At 41.0% G+C, this 14,318-nt stretch overlaps 1 protein-coding gene across 1 annotated transcript in view; it reads right to left on the reverse strand.

The window, feature by feature from the left end:
* adamts18 (ADAM metallopeptidase with thrombospondin type 1 motif, 18) overlaps window positions 1–14,318 on the reverse strand; it is a 60,606-nt gene that overhangs the window by 13,932 nt on the left and 32,356 nt on the right. Inside the window, exons 13-17 of the mRNA XM_044365629.1 lie at window positions 12,821–12,993; window positions 11,592–11,722; window positions 10,366–10,489; window positions 9,802–10,046; window positions 679–799 (exon numbers count right to left, since the gene is read on the reverse strand). Of these exons, the coding sequence (XP_044221564.1) occupies window positions 679–799; window positions 9,802–10,046; window positions 10,366–10,489; window positions 11,592–11,722; window positions 12,821–12,993 (794 nt within the window). The remainder of the gene's footprint in view (window positions 1–678; window positions 800–9,801; window positions 10,047–10,365; window positions 10,490–11,591; window positions 11,723–12,820; window positions 12,994–14,318) is intronic.

Raw genomic sequence — 14,318 nt, forward strand, 5'->3', positions numbered from 1 at the left:
AAGGAGAGTGGAGTAACAAGGACCACAGTCAGACAAACACACTCCATCCACTGACAAGTAAGCAGGGAGGGCTACTCTGAGTCTTTGGGGACCAACAGAGTCAGAACTTCTCAGTTGACAAAGGTGCTTTTCATTAGCCTTAACACACTTCCTGAACCACACTGTAGCAGAAGGGAATTTTGCACAATACAAAGACAAATACAGGCACAAACATTCAGATAAAATTTTAGACATATGCACATAGAGTACACATTTAATTCTTATCATGTTTGGCACGTTTGTTCTCACACAGCACATGCAATTTACAGTGATAAAAATGGAAGATTACCATTAAAAAATGGGCCCTTCAGATAGAGGTAGACAAAAGCAGGCTTCTCATTTCTTGCCAATGACAGCTAATTTTGTCGGCTGAAATGACAACCTCTGGCAGATTTTATTAGTCGTAGGTAGCTGCTAGCCTCTGGCTGACTTTTTTATGTTTCCAGTTTACTGGTTTTAAAACTATAATCTTGTGCCTAGTTAAGGTTTCTAAGCTGTGACTGGACAATCGTTCAGTGAAGGGGTTTAGCAAACGGTCAATTAATGTGCACAACACAGTACACACACAGAATTCTTGTGGTTTATTCCCTCAAATACACATGTATAGGCCTACATACAAACACGAACACACAGTCTCACCTCCAGCACAGGGAGCAGAGCAGTCAGAGCGTACCACACCCCAGCTGTAGTCAGGTTTCCTCTCAGTGCGAGGCAGAGTGTATTCCCACACCACACCCGGGTTCTTTCCCTGCAGGAGGATCTGTCAGGCAACGACACAGTCAGTCAGAAATGTGTCACATTCTGTACATAGTCTGTTTTTTAACCTTTATTCATCCAGGGAAAGCATACCGAGCATCACCCTGTTTTACATAAACATCAGACTGTCAAAGAGTTATCCACTAAAACCACCTTTTCCCTGGATGCTTTGGGGATTCAGAACAGCAACTTTCTCCGTCTAATCTCTAGGCTACTGGTATATACTGAAATGTGAGGAATCATGTCATGTTCACATATCAATCATAAAACACAATAGAGGCCTTTAACGCATACTAATGGTCAGCAAGTGCAACCAAGGGAGTTGTTGGGAACATTTCACTGGTGGTCAGTGGTCAGTGTTCTTATTCACTTCTTCAACTTTTCAGCGAGCGCATAGGGCTGCATCTAATAATTATTTTCAATACTGATTAATCTGTCATTTTTTACAATTAATTTCATTATTCATTTTTAGCATGTCAGGAAATAGTGAAAAATGTTGTCATACCAACAGAAAACAAACCCAAAACTCACAGATATTGAATTCAAAATGGTAGCAAATAGAAAAAAACAGCAAATCTTCACATTTGAAAAGCTGGAACTAGTGAATGTTTGGCATTTTTGCCAATTTGATAAATGACTGAAACAATTAATCAATTATCAAAAGTGTGGTCAAATGATTTTTTTGTTGATTGATTAATCAATTAATGAATCAACTAATTAATTCGGCACGACAGAATTAAATAACTCTGATTGAAGGGCTGTCTATTATGGACTAAAGGTACCACTAGTGACCACGTGGCAAGATACTTCAGTCATTTAGTTCCCACTAAGCTGTTGCTCAATGCTATCCACTAACCAGAAGGCTCTAGAAACATTAAGAAATACTTTTTTCCCTCTCTAGTCCAAACTGGCTGACCACACTATTATAAGGTCACTTTATTTGGGCAGTACAGTGCACATATGAGGGACAATTTCCATTTTCTTTCAAGAGTTTGCTCCTTTTTACCACATCCTCTAAACTGACTGGTGATTCTGAGTTACCTTTTTTGCAACCGAGATTTATTTGGACATTCAAGTCAAGCAGAGACTAACGGATGAATGAAAGCAGACATACCCATTACAGGAGAAGCATCAGGCTATCATTAAAGCAACCCCATGAGGATTCACTGCTATGGTGAGGAATTTTGTTTGAGACGCAAACTCAGGTACTCAGGTTAGAGTGTGTCATTTTAAACCATTTCAAAACAGTGCGGTGGATTGTGTTCAATATAGTTATGTTTCTCTTACAGCCTAACTCGGTTTAGTTCAGCTTGGGTGGGTATTAATCCTCCATCCATTTGGCAAATTGTGTTATGTCCAACTGTCAACTTCCAGTCCAATACCTGACAAACATATCAGTCTATCAATATCTGCAATAACGAGCTTTGACAAGTGTATTTTCTTTGGGGTAAGTCCTACAGTACAAAAGAATCCACCATCAACCATCCAACTTAGAAAGCCAAGTACCTCCTGGGTCCGATCCACATTCAACAGTCCTGGGGCGCTTCCACTGACTGGACCAATCACCTTCTGCTGCTTGTTAACTATTCCATGTGTACAGTCAGCCCAGTATCAAAAAGGAGACAAAAATTGCTTATCTGGAGAGGAGCAAGAAGACGTCTATTGTGAGACAAACACATCTGTATATTTAGTTAAAGTACCTGCAGAATTGTTAACAGCTGGATGGAAAAACCCACGTTGCACCATGTGGGCATGTGTAGATTCTCCAACAGAGGCAGGCACATTAACATTCACATAATGTTCCACTGAAACAAGTTTATCTGCTTATGTGAGCTGTTATCTGTTGTGATGTCATTCAAAACTCAGCAAAAGCTTGAGTTTAATCACACTGAATTAGGCTTGCTTGCTAAAACCTGCTGTGCATATTATTCTACACTGAGAGAATTTTATGTAAATCTGAAAGAAAGTGCATTCAAGTGCAGAAATAGACAGCCTGTTAATTTTGTTCACACCATCAAGTGCTGATAATATTGCCTAAATCCAAAGATTTGATTAATTCTACAAAAGGCTAACTGTGCACTGTCTTCTAGAGTCCATCACCATCAATTACTAATGGCCACCCGAGTCCTAATCTTGCCTAATAAACAAACCATAAACCATCAGGTTCTGTCTAATATGCCTTAAGATCAAATGCAAACTTTTATTAGAAAGTTACCAAGCTACCTTTTTCAGTCACATTACTGACGTGTTATTGGCCATCAGCCACAAGGCCAAGCCACAGTTTAACATTTGTTCTCTCACTGTCTCAGGCTGTGGCCCCTCTAAATTTGAGGATGTTTAGCCTAAAATGATGAAATTGTGGTCCTGGCCTCTACTAAACTTCATAAAAACTGGCAACACTTTAACACCCACACTTCCTGTGCGGATAATATCCACCCCAACCAACACAATTCCATTTGCCACAAAACAACTGCTACCACTAACCACACCGGGACTTTATGCTTATCCAAGCAAACCAACTCTTACCAACATTCTTGTTCTTTCACCAAACAATCACCAGTGATGTGAACCAACAGCTATAAAAACAATGTTCAGCAGACCTTTTTTGGGTAATCCCTTTAATAGAGGACCTACACATCCTTGAAGCCTTGATGTTTTCTAAATAACTGATCTCCCTTTCTGAAGTCATCCACAATGTTGAATACACCCAACCAACCACAGCGTTAACATTGTCTGCCAGAGACACTAACTTTCAAACAATAATTTCAGACATATCCAAACCTGTCTCCTCTCCAGTTGTTCAGTCTGGGACAAATGCAGCCAAAGCTCATTCCCTATCTGACAATGAATCACCAAACCCAGTAAGAACAAAGATAAATATTCTATCTGCCCAAACCGCCCAAACCAACAATACCAAAATCCCAGAGTCTTGTCAGTCACAATAGCAATGATGACTTCACGCTTTTTCCAGCTACCCAACAGCTCCTTAATATTGTATCATGGATAGGACTCACACTGGTCTTGTGAAATTCTTGGGAGTCAAAGTAAATGAATGGCAGCACCAAAATACTGCTGTGATGTTAGTCACAACACATAAAAATCTACCTAAGCTCTGTAGCCATCCAGGGACTGAACCTGATCTGCACTGACAACAAACTGCAGTGAATACTGCGTGTAGAGGTAGGATGCAAAAGTGACTCCATGAGTTTAAATGCTCTTTAATTAGTTGCTTGTACTCCACTTATTATGTGATTTTAAAAATTGTGTCAATAGTTTCCATTTTCAAGTTAAATGGTATAAGAGGAACATTCATAAAGTTGGGGAACCTGTAGAAACTTTTTTTTTTCAAGAAAGTTGAATTGGTGCAGTAAAGGCAAAGATATCCTGAGTTTTAGTCTTAAGCTCAAACTCCAAAAATGCTGAATCCTATACTTCCCATGATGCAACTCAATAGCTTCTTCTATTAGACTCGGCGCCCCAAGTTTGTAAAGCAGGGTTATTTTCTAAGACTTTACAAAGCTCCTCTAAAGCCACAGAAGACACTGAGCAATTATTTTCACATTGACTGAGTAGCACTCCTCATGACAAATAAACTAATCTTCATGTGAAAATGGAAGGAGTGCCCCCTTAAAAATAACCCAGTTCACACACAAAGAGCTATCAGAAAGAACCTTGGTTACCTGATGAAACATTAGGTGTGCACACTATGGAGAGGGAAAGTGCTCTTGTGGCAGCCATGTGGCAGAATAAAACAATAGATCCTTAGTTATTAATGTACATTATAGTATTCAAATAACTAGATCAGACCAAACATTCACCATAAAATTGAAAAAATTGAAAGTTTGATAAATAAAATAGTCAGTTAGCCTCTATTAAGAAAATGTAGGCACATGAGCATAGTAAGAAAAAACTACAGCTCTACAACTCACTATCCTGTCAGTTTAAATACATGATCATAAATATATCTTCAAACTTTAAAGGTTGAATCAGTGATTCTGGGAAAAGATCATCCAATACAGTTTTTGTCAAATTCAGCTAATATCTCCTCATGGTCCACCAGCTTTCCGTTCTGTGTGCGCTGAAAAAAAATCTGGTGTTCATACACAGCACTGGCTCTGTAAATGGGGAACAAACAAAGTGGCTCGGAGCAAGCCACACATTATTATTCCAGCCAATCAGCAGGGGTTGTTTGTGCTCATGCACAGGACAGGGGGAAGTCATCAGAGCAGCTGTCTGTGGGAGGACATGACAGTCTCCTGTCTCCAGCACCGGCTGAACGGTGGGAAAGAGAATGGGGGAAAGAGGGGCCCTGTCCAATTCACATAGAAATGTTTCCATTTTATTAAATGTATCAATCCACACTGAATCCGAACAGTCAGACCCTCCATGTTTTTTACGCTCCGTGTCTGTTTCTGTCACGTTTAGTGAAGCGTAAACTGAGCAGACAGATGTTTAAATCACACAAATATCACGCTGTATCTGTGTTTTGAACTTATTAACCATATCAAAGAATCAATAAATACAAACACTGTCGATTTCTTTCCAACATGCAATCTATTTTAGTTCAGTAAATTTCTGCTGTCAGTAAGCCTGGTGAAGGCAGTTTAGCCGGCCTGAACGCAGGTCGAGTGAGAAGTGGGGAGGCCGCAGAGAGGCGGAGAGTGTGGCTGGACTGTTGTGCTGTGTCATTGCCTTCAGAGTGCGAACTACAGGGGAGCCAGGGGGAGCTTGGCTCCTCATAATAAGAGATGAGCTCCCCTGAAAATATGAGTTGTGAAATTTTGGGGGGTCTCTAAAATATTGACAATATGCTATTTTTGCCATTAATTTCTATTCTTCTGTATCTTCATCATCATGGATCATGCATAAAATTAGGCTATTATTGATGTATGATTTATGCATGAGGGTGATTCATCACTAATTCACTTTAATTGAGATACCACCAGTATGTTCAAATATCTTTCTCCAGAATTACTGACTCTACCTTAAACCTGCATTAACTGATATTTAGGCCACTTGGGGTGGCACAAACAAGCTGCGAAAACAAGATGTTTTAGCACAGCAACAAGATACAGCTGCACTGAGCTCATTTGACTTCAATTATCCTCTTTTCTTTGGATCTAAGCTCGAAAATTTTTATTGGCAGATGTTTGAGCCCCATAAATGGCTCTTTTTTTGTAATGATGTACAAATATATACTTGTGTTATTTAGGTTAATAGAAAGATCACATCTACTAAAAGAAACGGATATTTCCTTAATTACAGTTCAGGGTGAGGAACCTCTCATGTTTAACTAGTGTGATTGATGTCATCAGACCACAGAGTGTCTTGGTTTACACAACCCAACAACCACACTGCTCATCAAGTCAGATGATGATGATGAATTACAATGCGGCGGACACAGATATCAGTCTCACCTATGGACCCACAATGCTTTGCCCTGGACTGGCATGACCTCACCATGCCATACCACAAAAATGTCAATTCAGGGGGAATAATCCTACTTGGTATCCACAGAGACCTCCGGAGGCAGCCATATGTTATGTCTGTTCCCTCCTCCTCTTGTTAGCTACTTCTTGCCCCCTCCTCCTCCCTTCTCCCCCCAACCAGCTGAGCAGCTGTGCAGATGTGAACACCTTGTCACAGTTTATGCTCACACTCCCCAACATTTGTTTTTCTTTGAGTGTTTCAAGCTGAGTAAGGGTCTGGGTGGGATCAGTGCAGACACCCTCCCCCTTGCAGTTTTTCTGTGACAGCGCCAGTTAAGTAGAATGTGTGAAACAGATGAAGATCAGCAGTGAAAAAAAAAAAACACTCTACCCCCTTTCCTTCATTTGGCGCTTTTCATTTGCAGTTTAAGTCCCTATGCCCTGACCTTAACTTGTCACATCCAAAGAGTTCAATTGCAGAATTCTTAATCTTTTAATCTCACTGCCCCCCCCCCCCTTCTCTTTCTCTCTCTATCAACCTCTTTCTCCTTTTTGTAATTACAGGACATACTTACAGAGATTATGCTCATGTCATCTGCAGATCAGCAGCATGCTACCGCCGAGTGCTCTGCTGGACAGATGTATGACTGGGACACGCAGACAAGACTGTCTGCCTTTAGCAAGCTCCTTTTTTCAAAGGATACATTTCAGGTTATTAAAACTTTCACCTTCTTTTTGTGGTTTTGGCCACTGCTTCACCAGAGAAAGTGATGAGGTCTGGGAATATGGTGACATTGGTAAGTCCAACAGGGCAAGAAACAGGGCAAGTAGTCAGAAAATCAGACAGGTTAAGCCAGCTGTATTGCCAGGTTATTTAAATTTTGGAACTAAAATCGAAAGTAAGCACACCCACACATGAACGTGGCATTTGCAATGCAGGTCAAAGGTGAGCCAGGAAGTCTGTCTGAACTTTTCAGTTTCGATTTCTTTCCCAATAGGTTTGACTAACCTCTGAGTTTTTTAAAACTGAATGCTGAATGCTCATGTTTCTTGCCCCATGTGACTTCTTTTTAGCAACGTTGCCATGTTCCCTGAGCAATTAACTTGGTGACAAAATTGTTATTATTATCAAATGGAACAAAAGGCCCAAAGCACAACAAGACAACCATGCTAGCAGCTCTGTGAAGCTGTACAGGCATGGCTTTGAGCTAAATGCTAACTCTAGCATGGCAGCATGCTCACAATGACAATGCTAACATGGTGATGTTCAGTGTGTATAATGTTTACCATCTTCAGCATCCTATTTTGTCGTGTGAGCATGCTAACATTTGCTAATTAGCACCACCCACAAAGTATAGATGAGGCTAATGGGAGTGTCATTTGTTTGCAGGTACTGGTACTGGGTCTGGGAACCATGAATGTCTGTGCAAAATATTGTGCTAATCCATCTAGTAGATATTGAGATATTTCTCAGGATAAGTGAAAACTTTGACCTGCTGGTGGCGCTAGAGGAAAGGTAACAGGATGACCAAAGTCATTAGGATTCATCCTCTGGAAACCACAGATATCTGTACCAAGTTTCATGGTAATCCATCCGATAGATGTTGAGATATTTCTGTCTGGACCAAAGTGGTGGACCAACCGACAAACCAACATCCCTCAGGCAATACCACTAGCATGGCTAAAAAAATTGAAGTTGTAAAAGAAACTGAGTTATCCCAAAATTTTCCCACACTCAATGCAGAATGCAGAAATTGCAGAAGCAGAAATTCTTGCAAAGTTGCTTAGAAATAACCATGATAGGGTAGGTCTATGTTGATCAAACTGTGTTAAAAATTATGGGGTAAATTATTATATACTGGACAACCTCTTCTGGGAATGACAATACTAGAAGCTCCGTCTCTGCAAGCATTCATCTTGCACAATGGGCTGTTCAAATGCCAACAACAGCAGCTATTCTGCTAAACTGCCCTCAAACAGAAGCCTCTTTTCTAAAATAGCTCCAAAAACACACAGACATTTCCTGATGGCCCAACAAAAGACCAGCAAAGCACTTTAGAAATATCGCAATGGTATTCCTCCTGGATTTACAGGCCAATCATTCCTGCTTTAACCACAGTATTTCAGTAGCCCAGGGGACTGAGAGGAGACCAGCTTTTACATGACTATCACTTCATCCATGGTGGGGAAAAAAAATGTCTAGTCTTCACCTGGTTTCCACTTCTGTTTCCACGCCTAGGGTTCAGAGTTGAAGAGAAAATAAATGCTTACGCTGACAAAGTTATGTGGGAAGAACATCCCACACATCCCAACACCATTCACTTAAACCTACAGAGTCATAGGGTGAATGACTCGGCCACTTGTCGAATATTAGTTGTGCTGTCAGGAGGATATGCCTGTCCAGCATAACATTCAGCTGCTTCACAACGGGTAAAGACTCGCCCTCCCCTCCAAGCTCTGGCTTCTGACACAAAAAAAGTACCATCAGCTCATAAATCACCTACTATACTATGCGAACATCTCACTCCAAGACACCATCTGATTTTATACTTTTCAAACCCGACTCTAAAGGGCAGTTGACTTAGGGATTTTTCTCGCTCTATTAGCCTTGAATCACATGTCTGCAACAAAGAGCTTTTGAGGTCAGTGGCCACAGGGGCCACATCCATGGCTTTGAATACGTGTATGTAGACAAGCACGTGACTCTGTGTTTACACTAGAACTGCCAGTACCAAGAGACTGTACCGCATATAAACAAGGGGCTATACAAAGGCTGATTTAGACTAATTGTGCCATATTTCCCTCTGCCTGATGTCCACACTATTCTCTCTGTCACTCGATTAAAGCTTAAAGGAATCTGTTGAACCAGAATAAGAAAAAAAAACATATTTTCCCAGTATCTGTGCATGCAAGTTTTGGCTTTTATATCTGCCTTCTACATTTCTGCTGTTTTGGCTGTTTTCTGTTCTGTCTGAACACACCTTTACATTTTAAAATTCAACATGTTTTTTTCAGAAACAGTTACTCTGGATAATCCACAGATGTTGTGTTTTCGGTGGAAAAACTTTATACTGAAGAATGAGTCCATATGAAAACTGTTGACAGTGTGTTCTGGGTGAACTGACCCTTTAAACAGTTGGCTTTGATTTGAATTAATCCTTGTTGTGTCATGAACCTTTTGTCTTCTTCTACTGTTCACCCTCTTTTATTGTCTTTCTCTCTCTCTCTCACTCACAAAGATGACAGCTCTGGACATTCAATGTGTGGGTTCAAACAGGCTATCATGCCCCCAAAAGCTCTAACTTATTCAGATTAAAGCCTTCAACGCCCCCCCCCCCCCAACCCAACATCCCTGACGTAACTAATCACCCTGCAAAATCAATCCCCCACAGAAGCACTACAGGCAGCTACAACCACCCCTGTTCTCTCCACCACTCTGCCTTCCCCCACCCTAACTTCTGTCTTCATCTAGGCCTCGTCCTGTCCAGACATAAAAAAAGAGGCGCGGCGGCTCTGCCAGGGACCCTGTCACTGTCAATTGCTATAAACGGACGTCACCCGGGCAGTGGCGGCTTACTTCAAACACCAGCGTCTCATTAGTAGGTCCTGCGGCATACAGGCTCTCCGGCTTGTTGAAAGAGCGCTGGTAGTCGAACACAGTCCCACCAAAGTGGAACTTCCCCGGCCAGTCCACTGTCCAGTCCCCGGTCAGGTAGTACTTCCTCTTCAGGGAGCGGACGGCCAGGTAGCTGGTGGAAACCTCCATTTCCTGAACGCGAATGCTACGTGCACCAGCTGGGACTGTTACCATGGAGTAATACTCTGGTATAAAAAATGGAGAGGGAAGAAAGTCATCATCATGTTTAGATATTTCTATATTAATGTTCTCTAATCCTTAGATGTTTTATCACACAGTCATGCTACCCATCCACACAGACAAACTCTACATGCACTCAACCTTGTTTCTGGTCTATTTGTGTTACTGCACATGGCTGAAGTGGAACAATGCATAATGAAGTGGGATGAGGTGCATGTGGCTGTGCATGGTTTATTACAGTTTCCTTGTTTGCTTGGTAAAGTCTCCCTTTGTCCTACAGAAGTACTCAGTGTATGCTACAAACTAAGACAAGGACAAGCTTACCGTTAGCCCTGTGTTGAAGGGAGTACTGGCCTTTGAAGAACTTGCAAGTGGAGTTGTCTCCCTTACAGATTCCGCAGGCATCCAGAGAGGCCCTGGAACCCAGAATCTGGTCACAGCCCACAGCCTACACACACAAACACACAAAACAGAGAGATGTTGATCTTTGTTTGGCGCTAAGAAATTCAGAAAAACAGACAAAATACTGTAATAGAGTGGAGAGACTGTCCATCAGTACAAAAAAAGTCAAGAAGCCAGGTTTTTGAAACCTGCTTGTACAGGTTTCGGTGCTGCACTAAATTTTCTGAGGTAGAAGCATGCTGGGACACACAGCACCCATTTTTGCTTACAGAAAAAAACACTCTCCACCTTTTTCTTATGCCTTCATGCATCCTAAAAGCAATTAGATGACATATTGGCAAGAATTACCTCCCTTACAGTACAGCAAGTTTGGCCAGCAACATGACTGGTTTAGACAACCAGACAGGTTTTAAACAAATCCCCTGTTTAACCCAATTATCTAAACCTCTTATTTGGATGTGGAGCTGAAAGTGAACGCACCCAAAACGTCAGCTGTAATCATTTATTGTACTGCAGTAAGATTAGCACTACACAAGGAGTTGATTCTTAAAGACATAATAGACATTTGTACTTGAATGTCTTTGTTTTCACTTCAAAATTAATTTAATTAAAACTTAAACTATTGACTTGTTCAAACCTTACACATCTCATTACTTGTGAGGTTGCCACGTACACTTTGTTGTAAAGCTGACAAGCAAAGTTGCCCTCACCATTTTTTGCAATCCAGTAAAATCTTCCTTTCTGGCATTATTGCTATAATTGTACCTCTGAAATATATGTTAGCATGTCTACTGGGGTGGTAAAAGTTTTAAAAAGGCAAACATAACATTTAAAGTTTGATTTTGTAGTCTGTGTGCCTGTGCCAATTAAAGCCGCACAAAAATAGGACATCACATAAATAGCCACAAAACAGTGCAGTTGACCAGGTCTTAAAGTGGTGTCATTGCAAATCCTGGTCATCCACCAAAAACTGCACTTGATTCTTACCACCTCTCATCCTTGTCTCTCCTATGACTTTGTGATATCAAGTATGCAAAGCCTTTGCCATGTACTGTCATGTCAAAAAACTCACATGCAACATTTATCTCCCATTGCAACTGGAGAAAAACAGTTTCATTGTGCAGCTTAAATTCATGAAGCCAATGTACCTCGCACACTCCGTCAATGCAGATGTCTCCTTTGAGGTCAGAACAAGAGGTGCCATCTTTGACCTTGCTGGACATGGCAAAGAAGAAGTCAAAGTCCTCTGCAATGCAGTACAGCTTACAGATGTCTTCATCTGCAAAGAAAACATACACATACATACTGTGAAAATGGTATTAACAAAAGATAGCATCAGGAAGTTGTAGGGGCAATGCTGATCCACTCATGTTCTTCTATGACTTGGTATATTTGAAGTTACAGTAGCTACTGCAACCTGTTACACATACAGTATGTGCAGCTCCTGCTGAATTGGAAAAGATAGGAACTGACAATGAATGCACCCAGGGGTATTCATGTGGGGCTACAGGTTTATTTTGTAGTTCAGATCAGTTATCACAGACAAGTCTCTACAGCCGCCTTTGATTAAAATAAATGACGGTGAAGGTGACTTGGCCCAAGGTCCTAGAAGGCAGTTCAGAATCTGTTCCTCTCTACATCACCCAACATTCATCAACAGCTTAAACAGGCCTGGGACGACGGCCAAACGCTGCTCTCCTTCACTTCACTCTCTCTCTCTCCCTTGCTCTATGTAACAAAGCTGGCCCGCAGGCTTCCTTTTTAAATCTATCCCCACTGTGTCAGAGGGTGCAGGTGGCTACATGTCTCCCATGCATATTACACGGAGTGATAGTTTCCTCCAGCTTTTTGGCCGTAATCACTGCAGCAGTAAATAGAGGTTGGCATTACAGAAACATTTTATAAAAGAGATTAGAACTAGTAGAGTGCATCAGGGTGTAGAATATAAAAGATCAGCAGAATTAAGACAAGAAAAAGCTTGCCCTGAGCAATCTGCAATTCTAAGTTTATTTAGTGGTGTTGTGTTGTGCTTGAACAATTAAATTTATTTTCTTGTGCATTATGTGCCAAGAATACATTAAATCATGGGATGTCTTCATAATCCTCAGGAAACACTGAGTGATTTAAAGATAGAAAATCTCTTAATTCACACAAAAAAACTCTCACAGAAGGATGTAAGGAAAAAAATATTCTTGATCTTCTACATTTGTTGACAAAGGAACCATGTTAAGTGAATCTTCACTCACTGTGACCTTATCTAAGAATTTTCCCACAGTTTCTACAGTCCTCCACAGAGCAACGTAGACATCCTCAACTCAAATGTGCCAGGACTGAACAAATTCTTTACATGTTGAGTCTAATTAACTGATCACCTTACCGTCCACTTTGGTGTAGGGCTTCCACTTGTAGTACCAGCCCCGGAAGGGCTTGCTGTTGTACTCAGCACATTGCTGGGCCCTGAAGTCCACTGCATTGAGGGGGCACGGCCGGTTATTACACAGTTGGTTGAGACGGCTGGAGCCTGAGCAAAATTTACCATTGTTCTGAGGCCTGGATGGATGAGAAAGAAGGAGAGAGGGGACAAGTCAGATGAGTTTGTTTTATTACCACTGGATTGTTACCAATGTGTCAGTAATATAATGTATATCACTATAGGTAGAGAACTAAACCAAGTGCTCTAATGTAAGTTTATTTCACAAAAGGGATGAAGCCAGCTGATTAGAGGACAAGACCAAATTGTGCATGTGCTGTTTGTTTTTGCTCTGCACTCATTAGCAACCATTCAATGAAATACACCTGTACATGTTCTAATATCCAGATATTTTGGAAAATACACTTATTTAGTGTATTTAGCAGGAATTTAAATGTCAATACCACTCTCATATCTGTCCATTAAACATGAAGCTACAGCAAGTAGCTGGGTAGCTTAACTTGGCATAAAGACTGCAAACAGGCAGAAACAGCTAGCCTGGCTCTTGCTGGAGTCTCCGCTGGTAGCCTAACAACCTCACGGAGAAGACCACCTTTTTACACTTTGATTTTTCTACATATTAAACAAAGATTGAATGTTGAAAGAGTTGCAAGTGAGCTTGAAAGGTGCTGGTAGGCAGATTTGTTATTTTTGGATAGAGCCCCAACTAGCTTTTTCCCCCTCTTTCTAGTCTTTCTGCTAAGCTAAGCTAACTGGGTGCTGTAGCTTATTGAACAGGCAGGCATTAGAGTCGTATCAATCTTCTGATCTAACTCTCAGCAAGACAGTGAAATGGCATATTTCCCTAAAATAAAAAGGCAACTTTGCACCTTGGTATCCCCAAATCAGTGTGGCTGTTGAACCGAGGTAAAGCCTGTTGGAAAACAGTCAAATCTAAGACGTCATCATTTAACCAACCAAAAGGTTTTGTTTACCTCAAAACTTGTGTCAATATACTGTTAACCCTGATCAAAGTGTAAAAAGTGTTACAAGTTTTGGATCAACAGGATTAAGCTCATGTAGGTGCTGTGCCATGTCAGATGTTTTCTTGCCATGCTAAATCAACACTTCTTTAACCACACAAGAATATAGTGTACAGAACATAAACAGGTAATGGAGCTTTAATATTCCATTAAAATAATGAAAGCAATCACCACTTGCTAGAAAAGAGTCAAGTAGGGTCTTGACATGTAGTGAGCATTAGGATGCCATGTCAGACTTCCCATGCCTTTTAAACTCATGCCAGGAATTCCAGCACAACCACCTACAGAGAAAATTGAGTTTAGCTATTTACACCATTAACCAAAAGTGGCTTGCACACACACATAGACACACACACACAGAGACTGAGGAACCATGCTGATGAAGCATGTCTAATAAAAACAATTCACTAAGTGTTACTATG

This window comes from Thunnus albacares, chromosome 1, assembly GCF_914725855.1.
Source record: "Thunnus albacares chromosome 1, fThuAlb1.1, whole genome shotgun sequence".
Lineage (NCBI taxonomy): Eukaryota > Metazoa > Chordata > Actinopteri > Scombriformes > Scombridae > Thunnus > Thunnus albacares.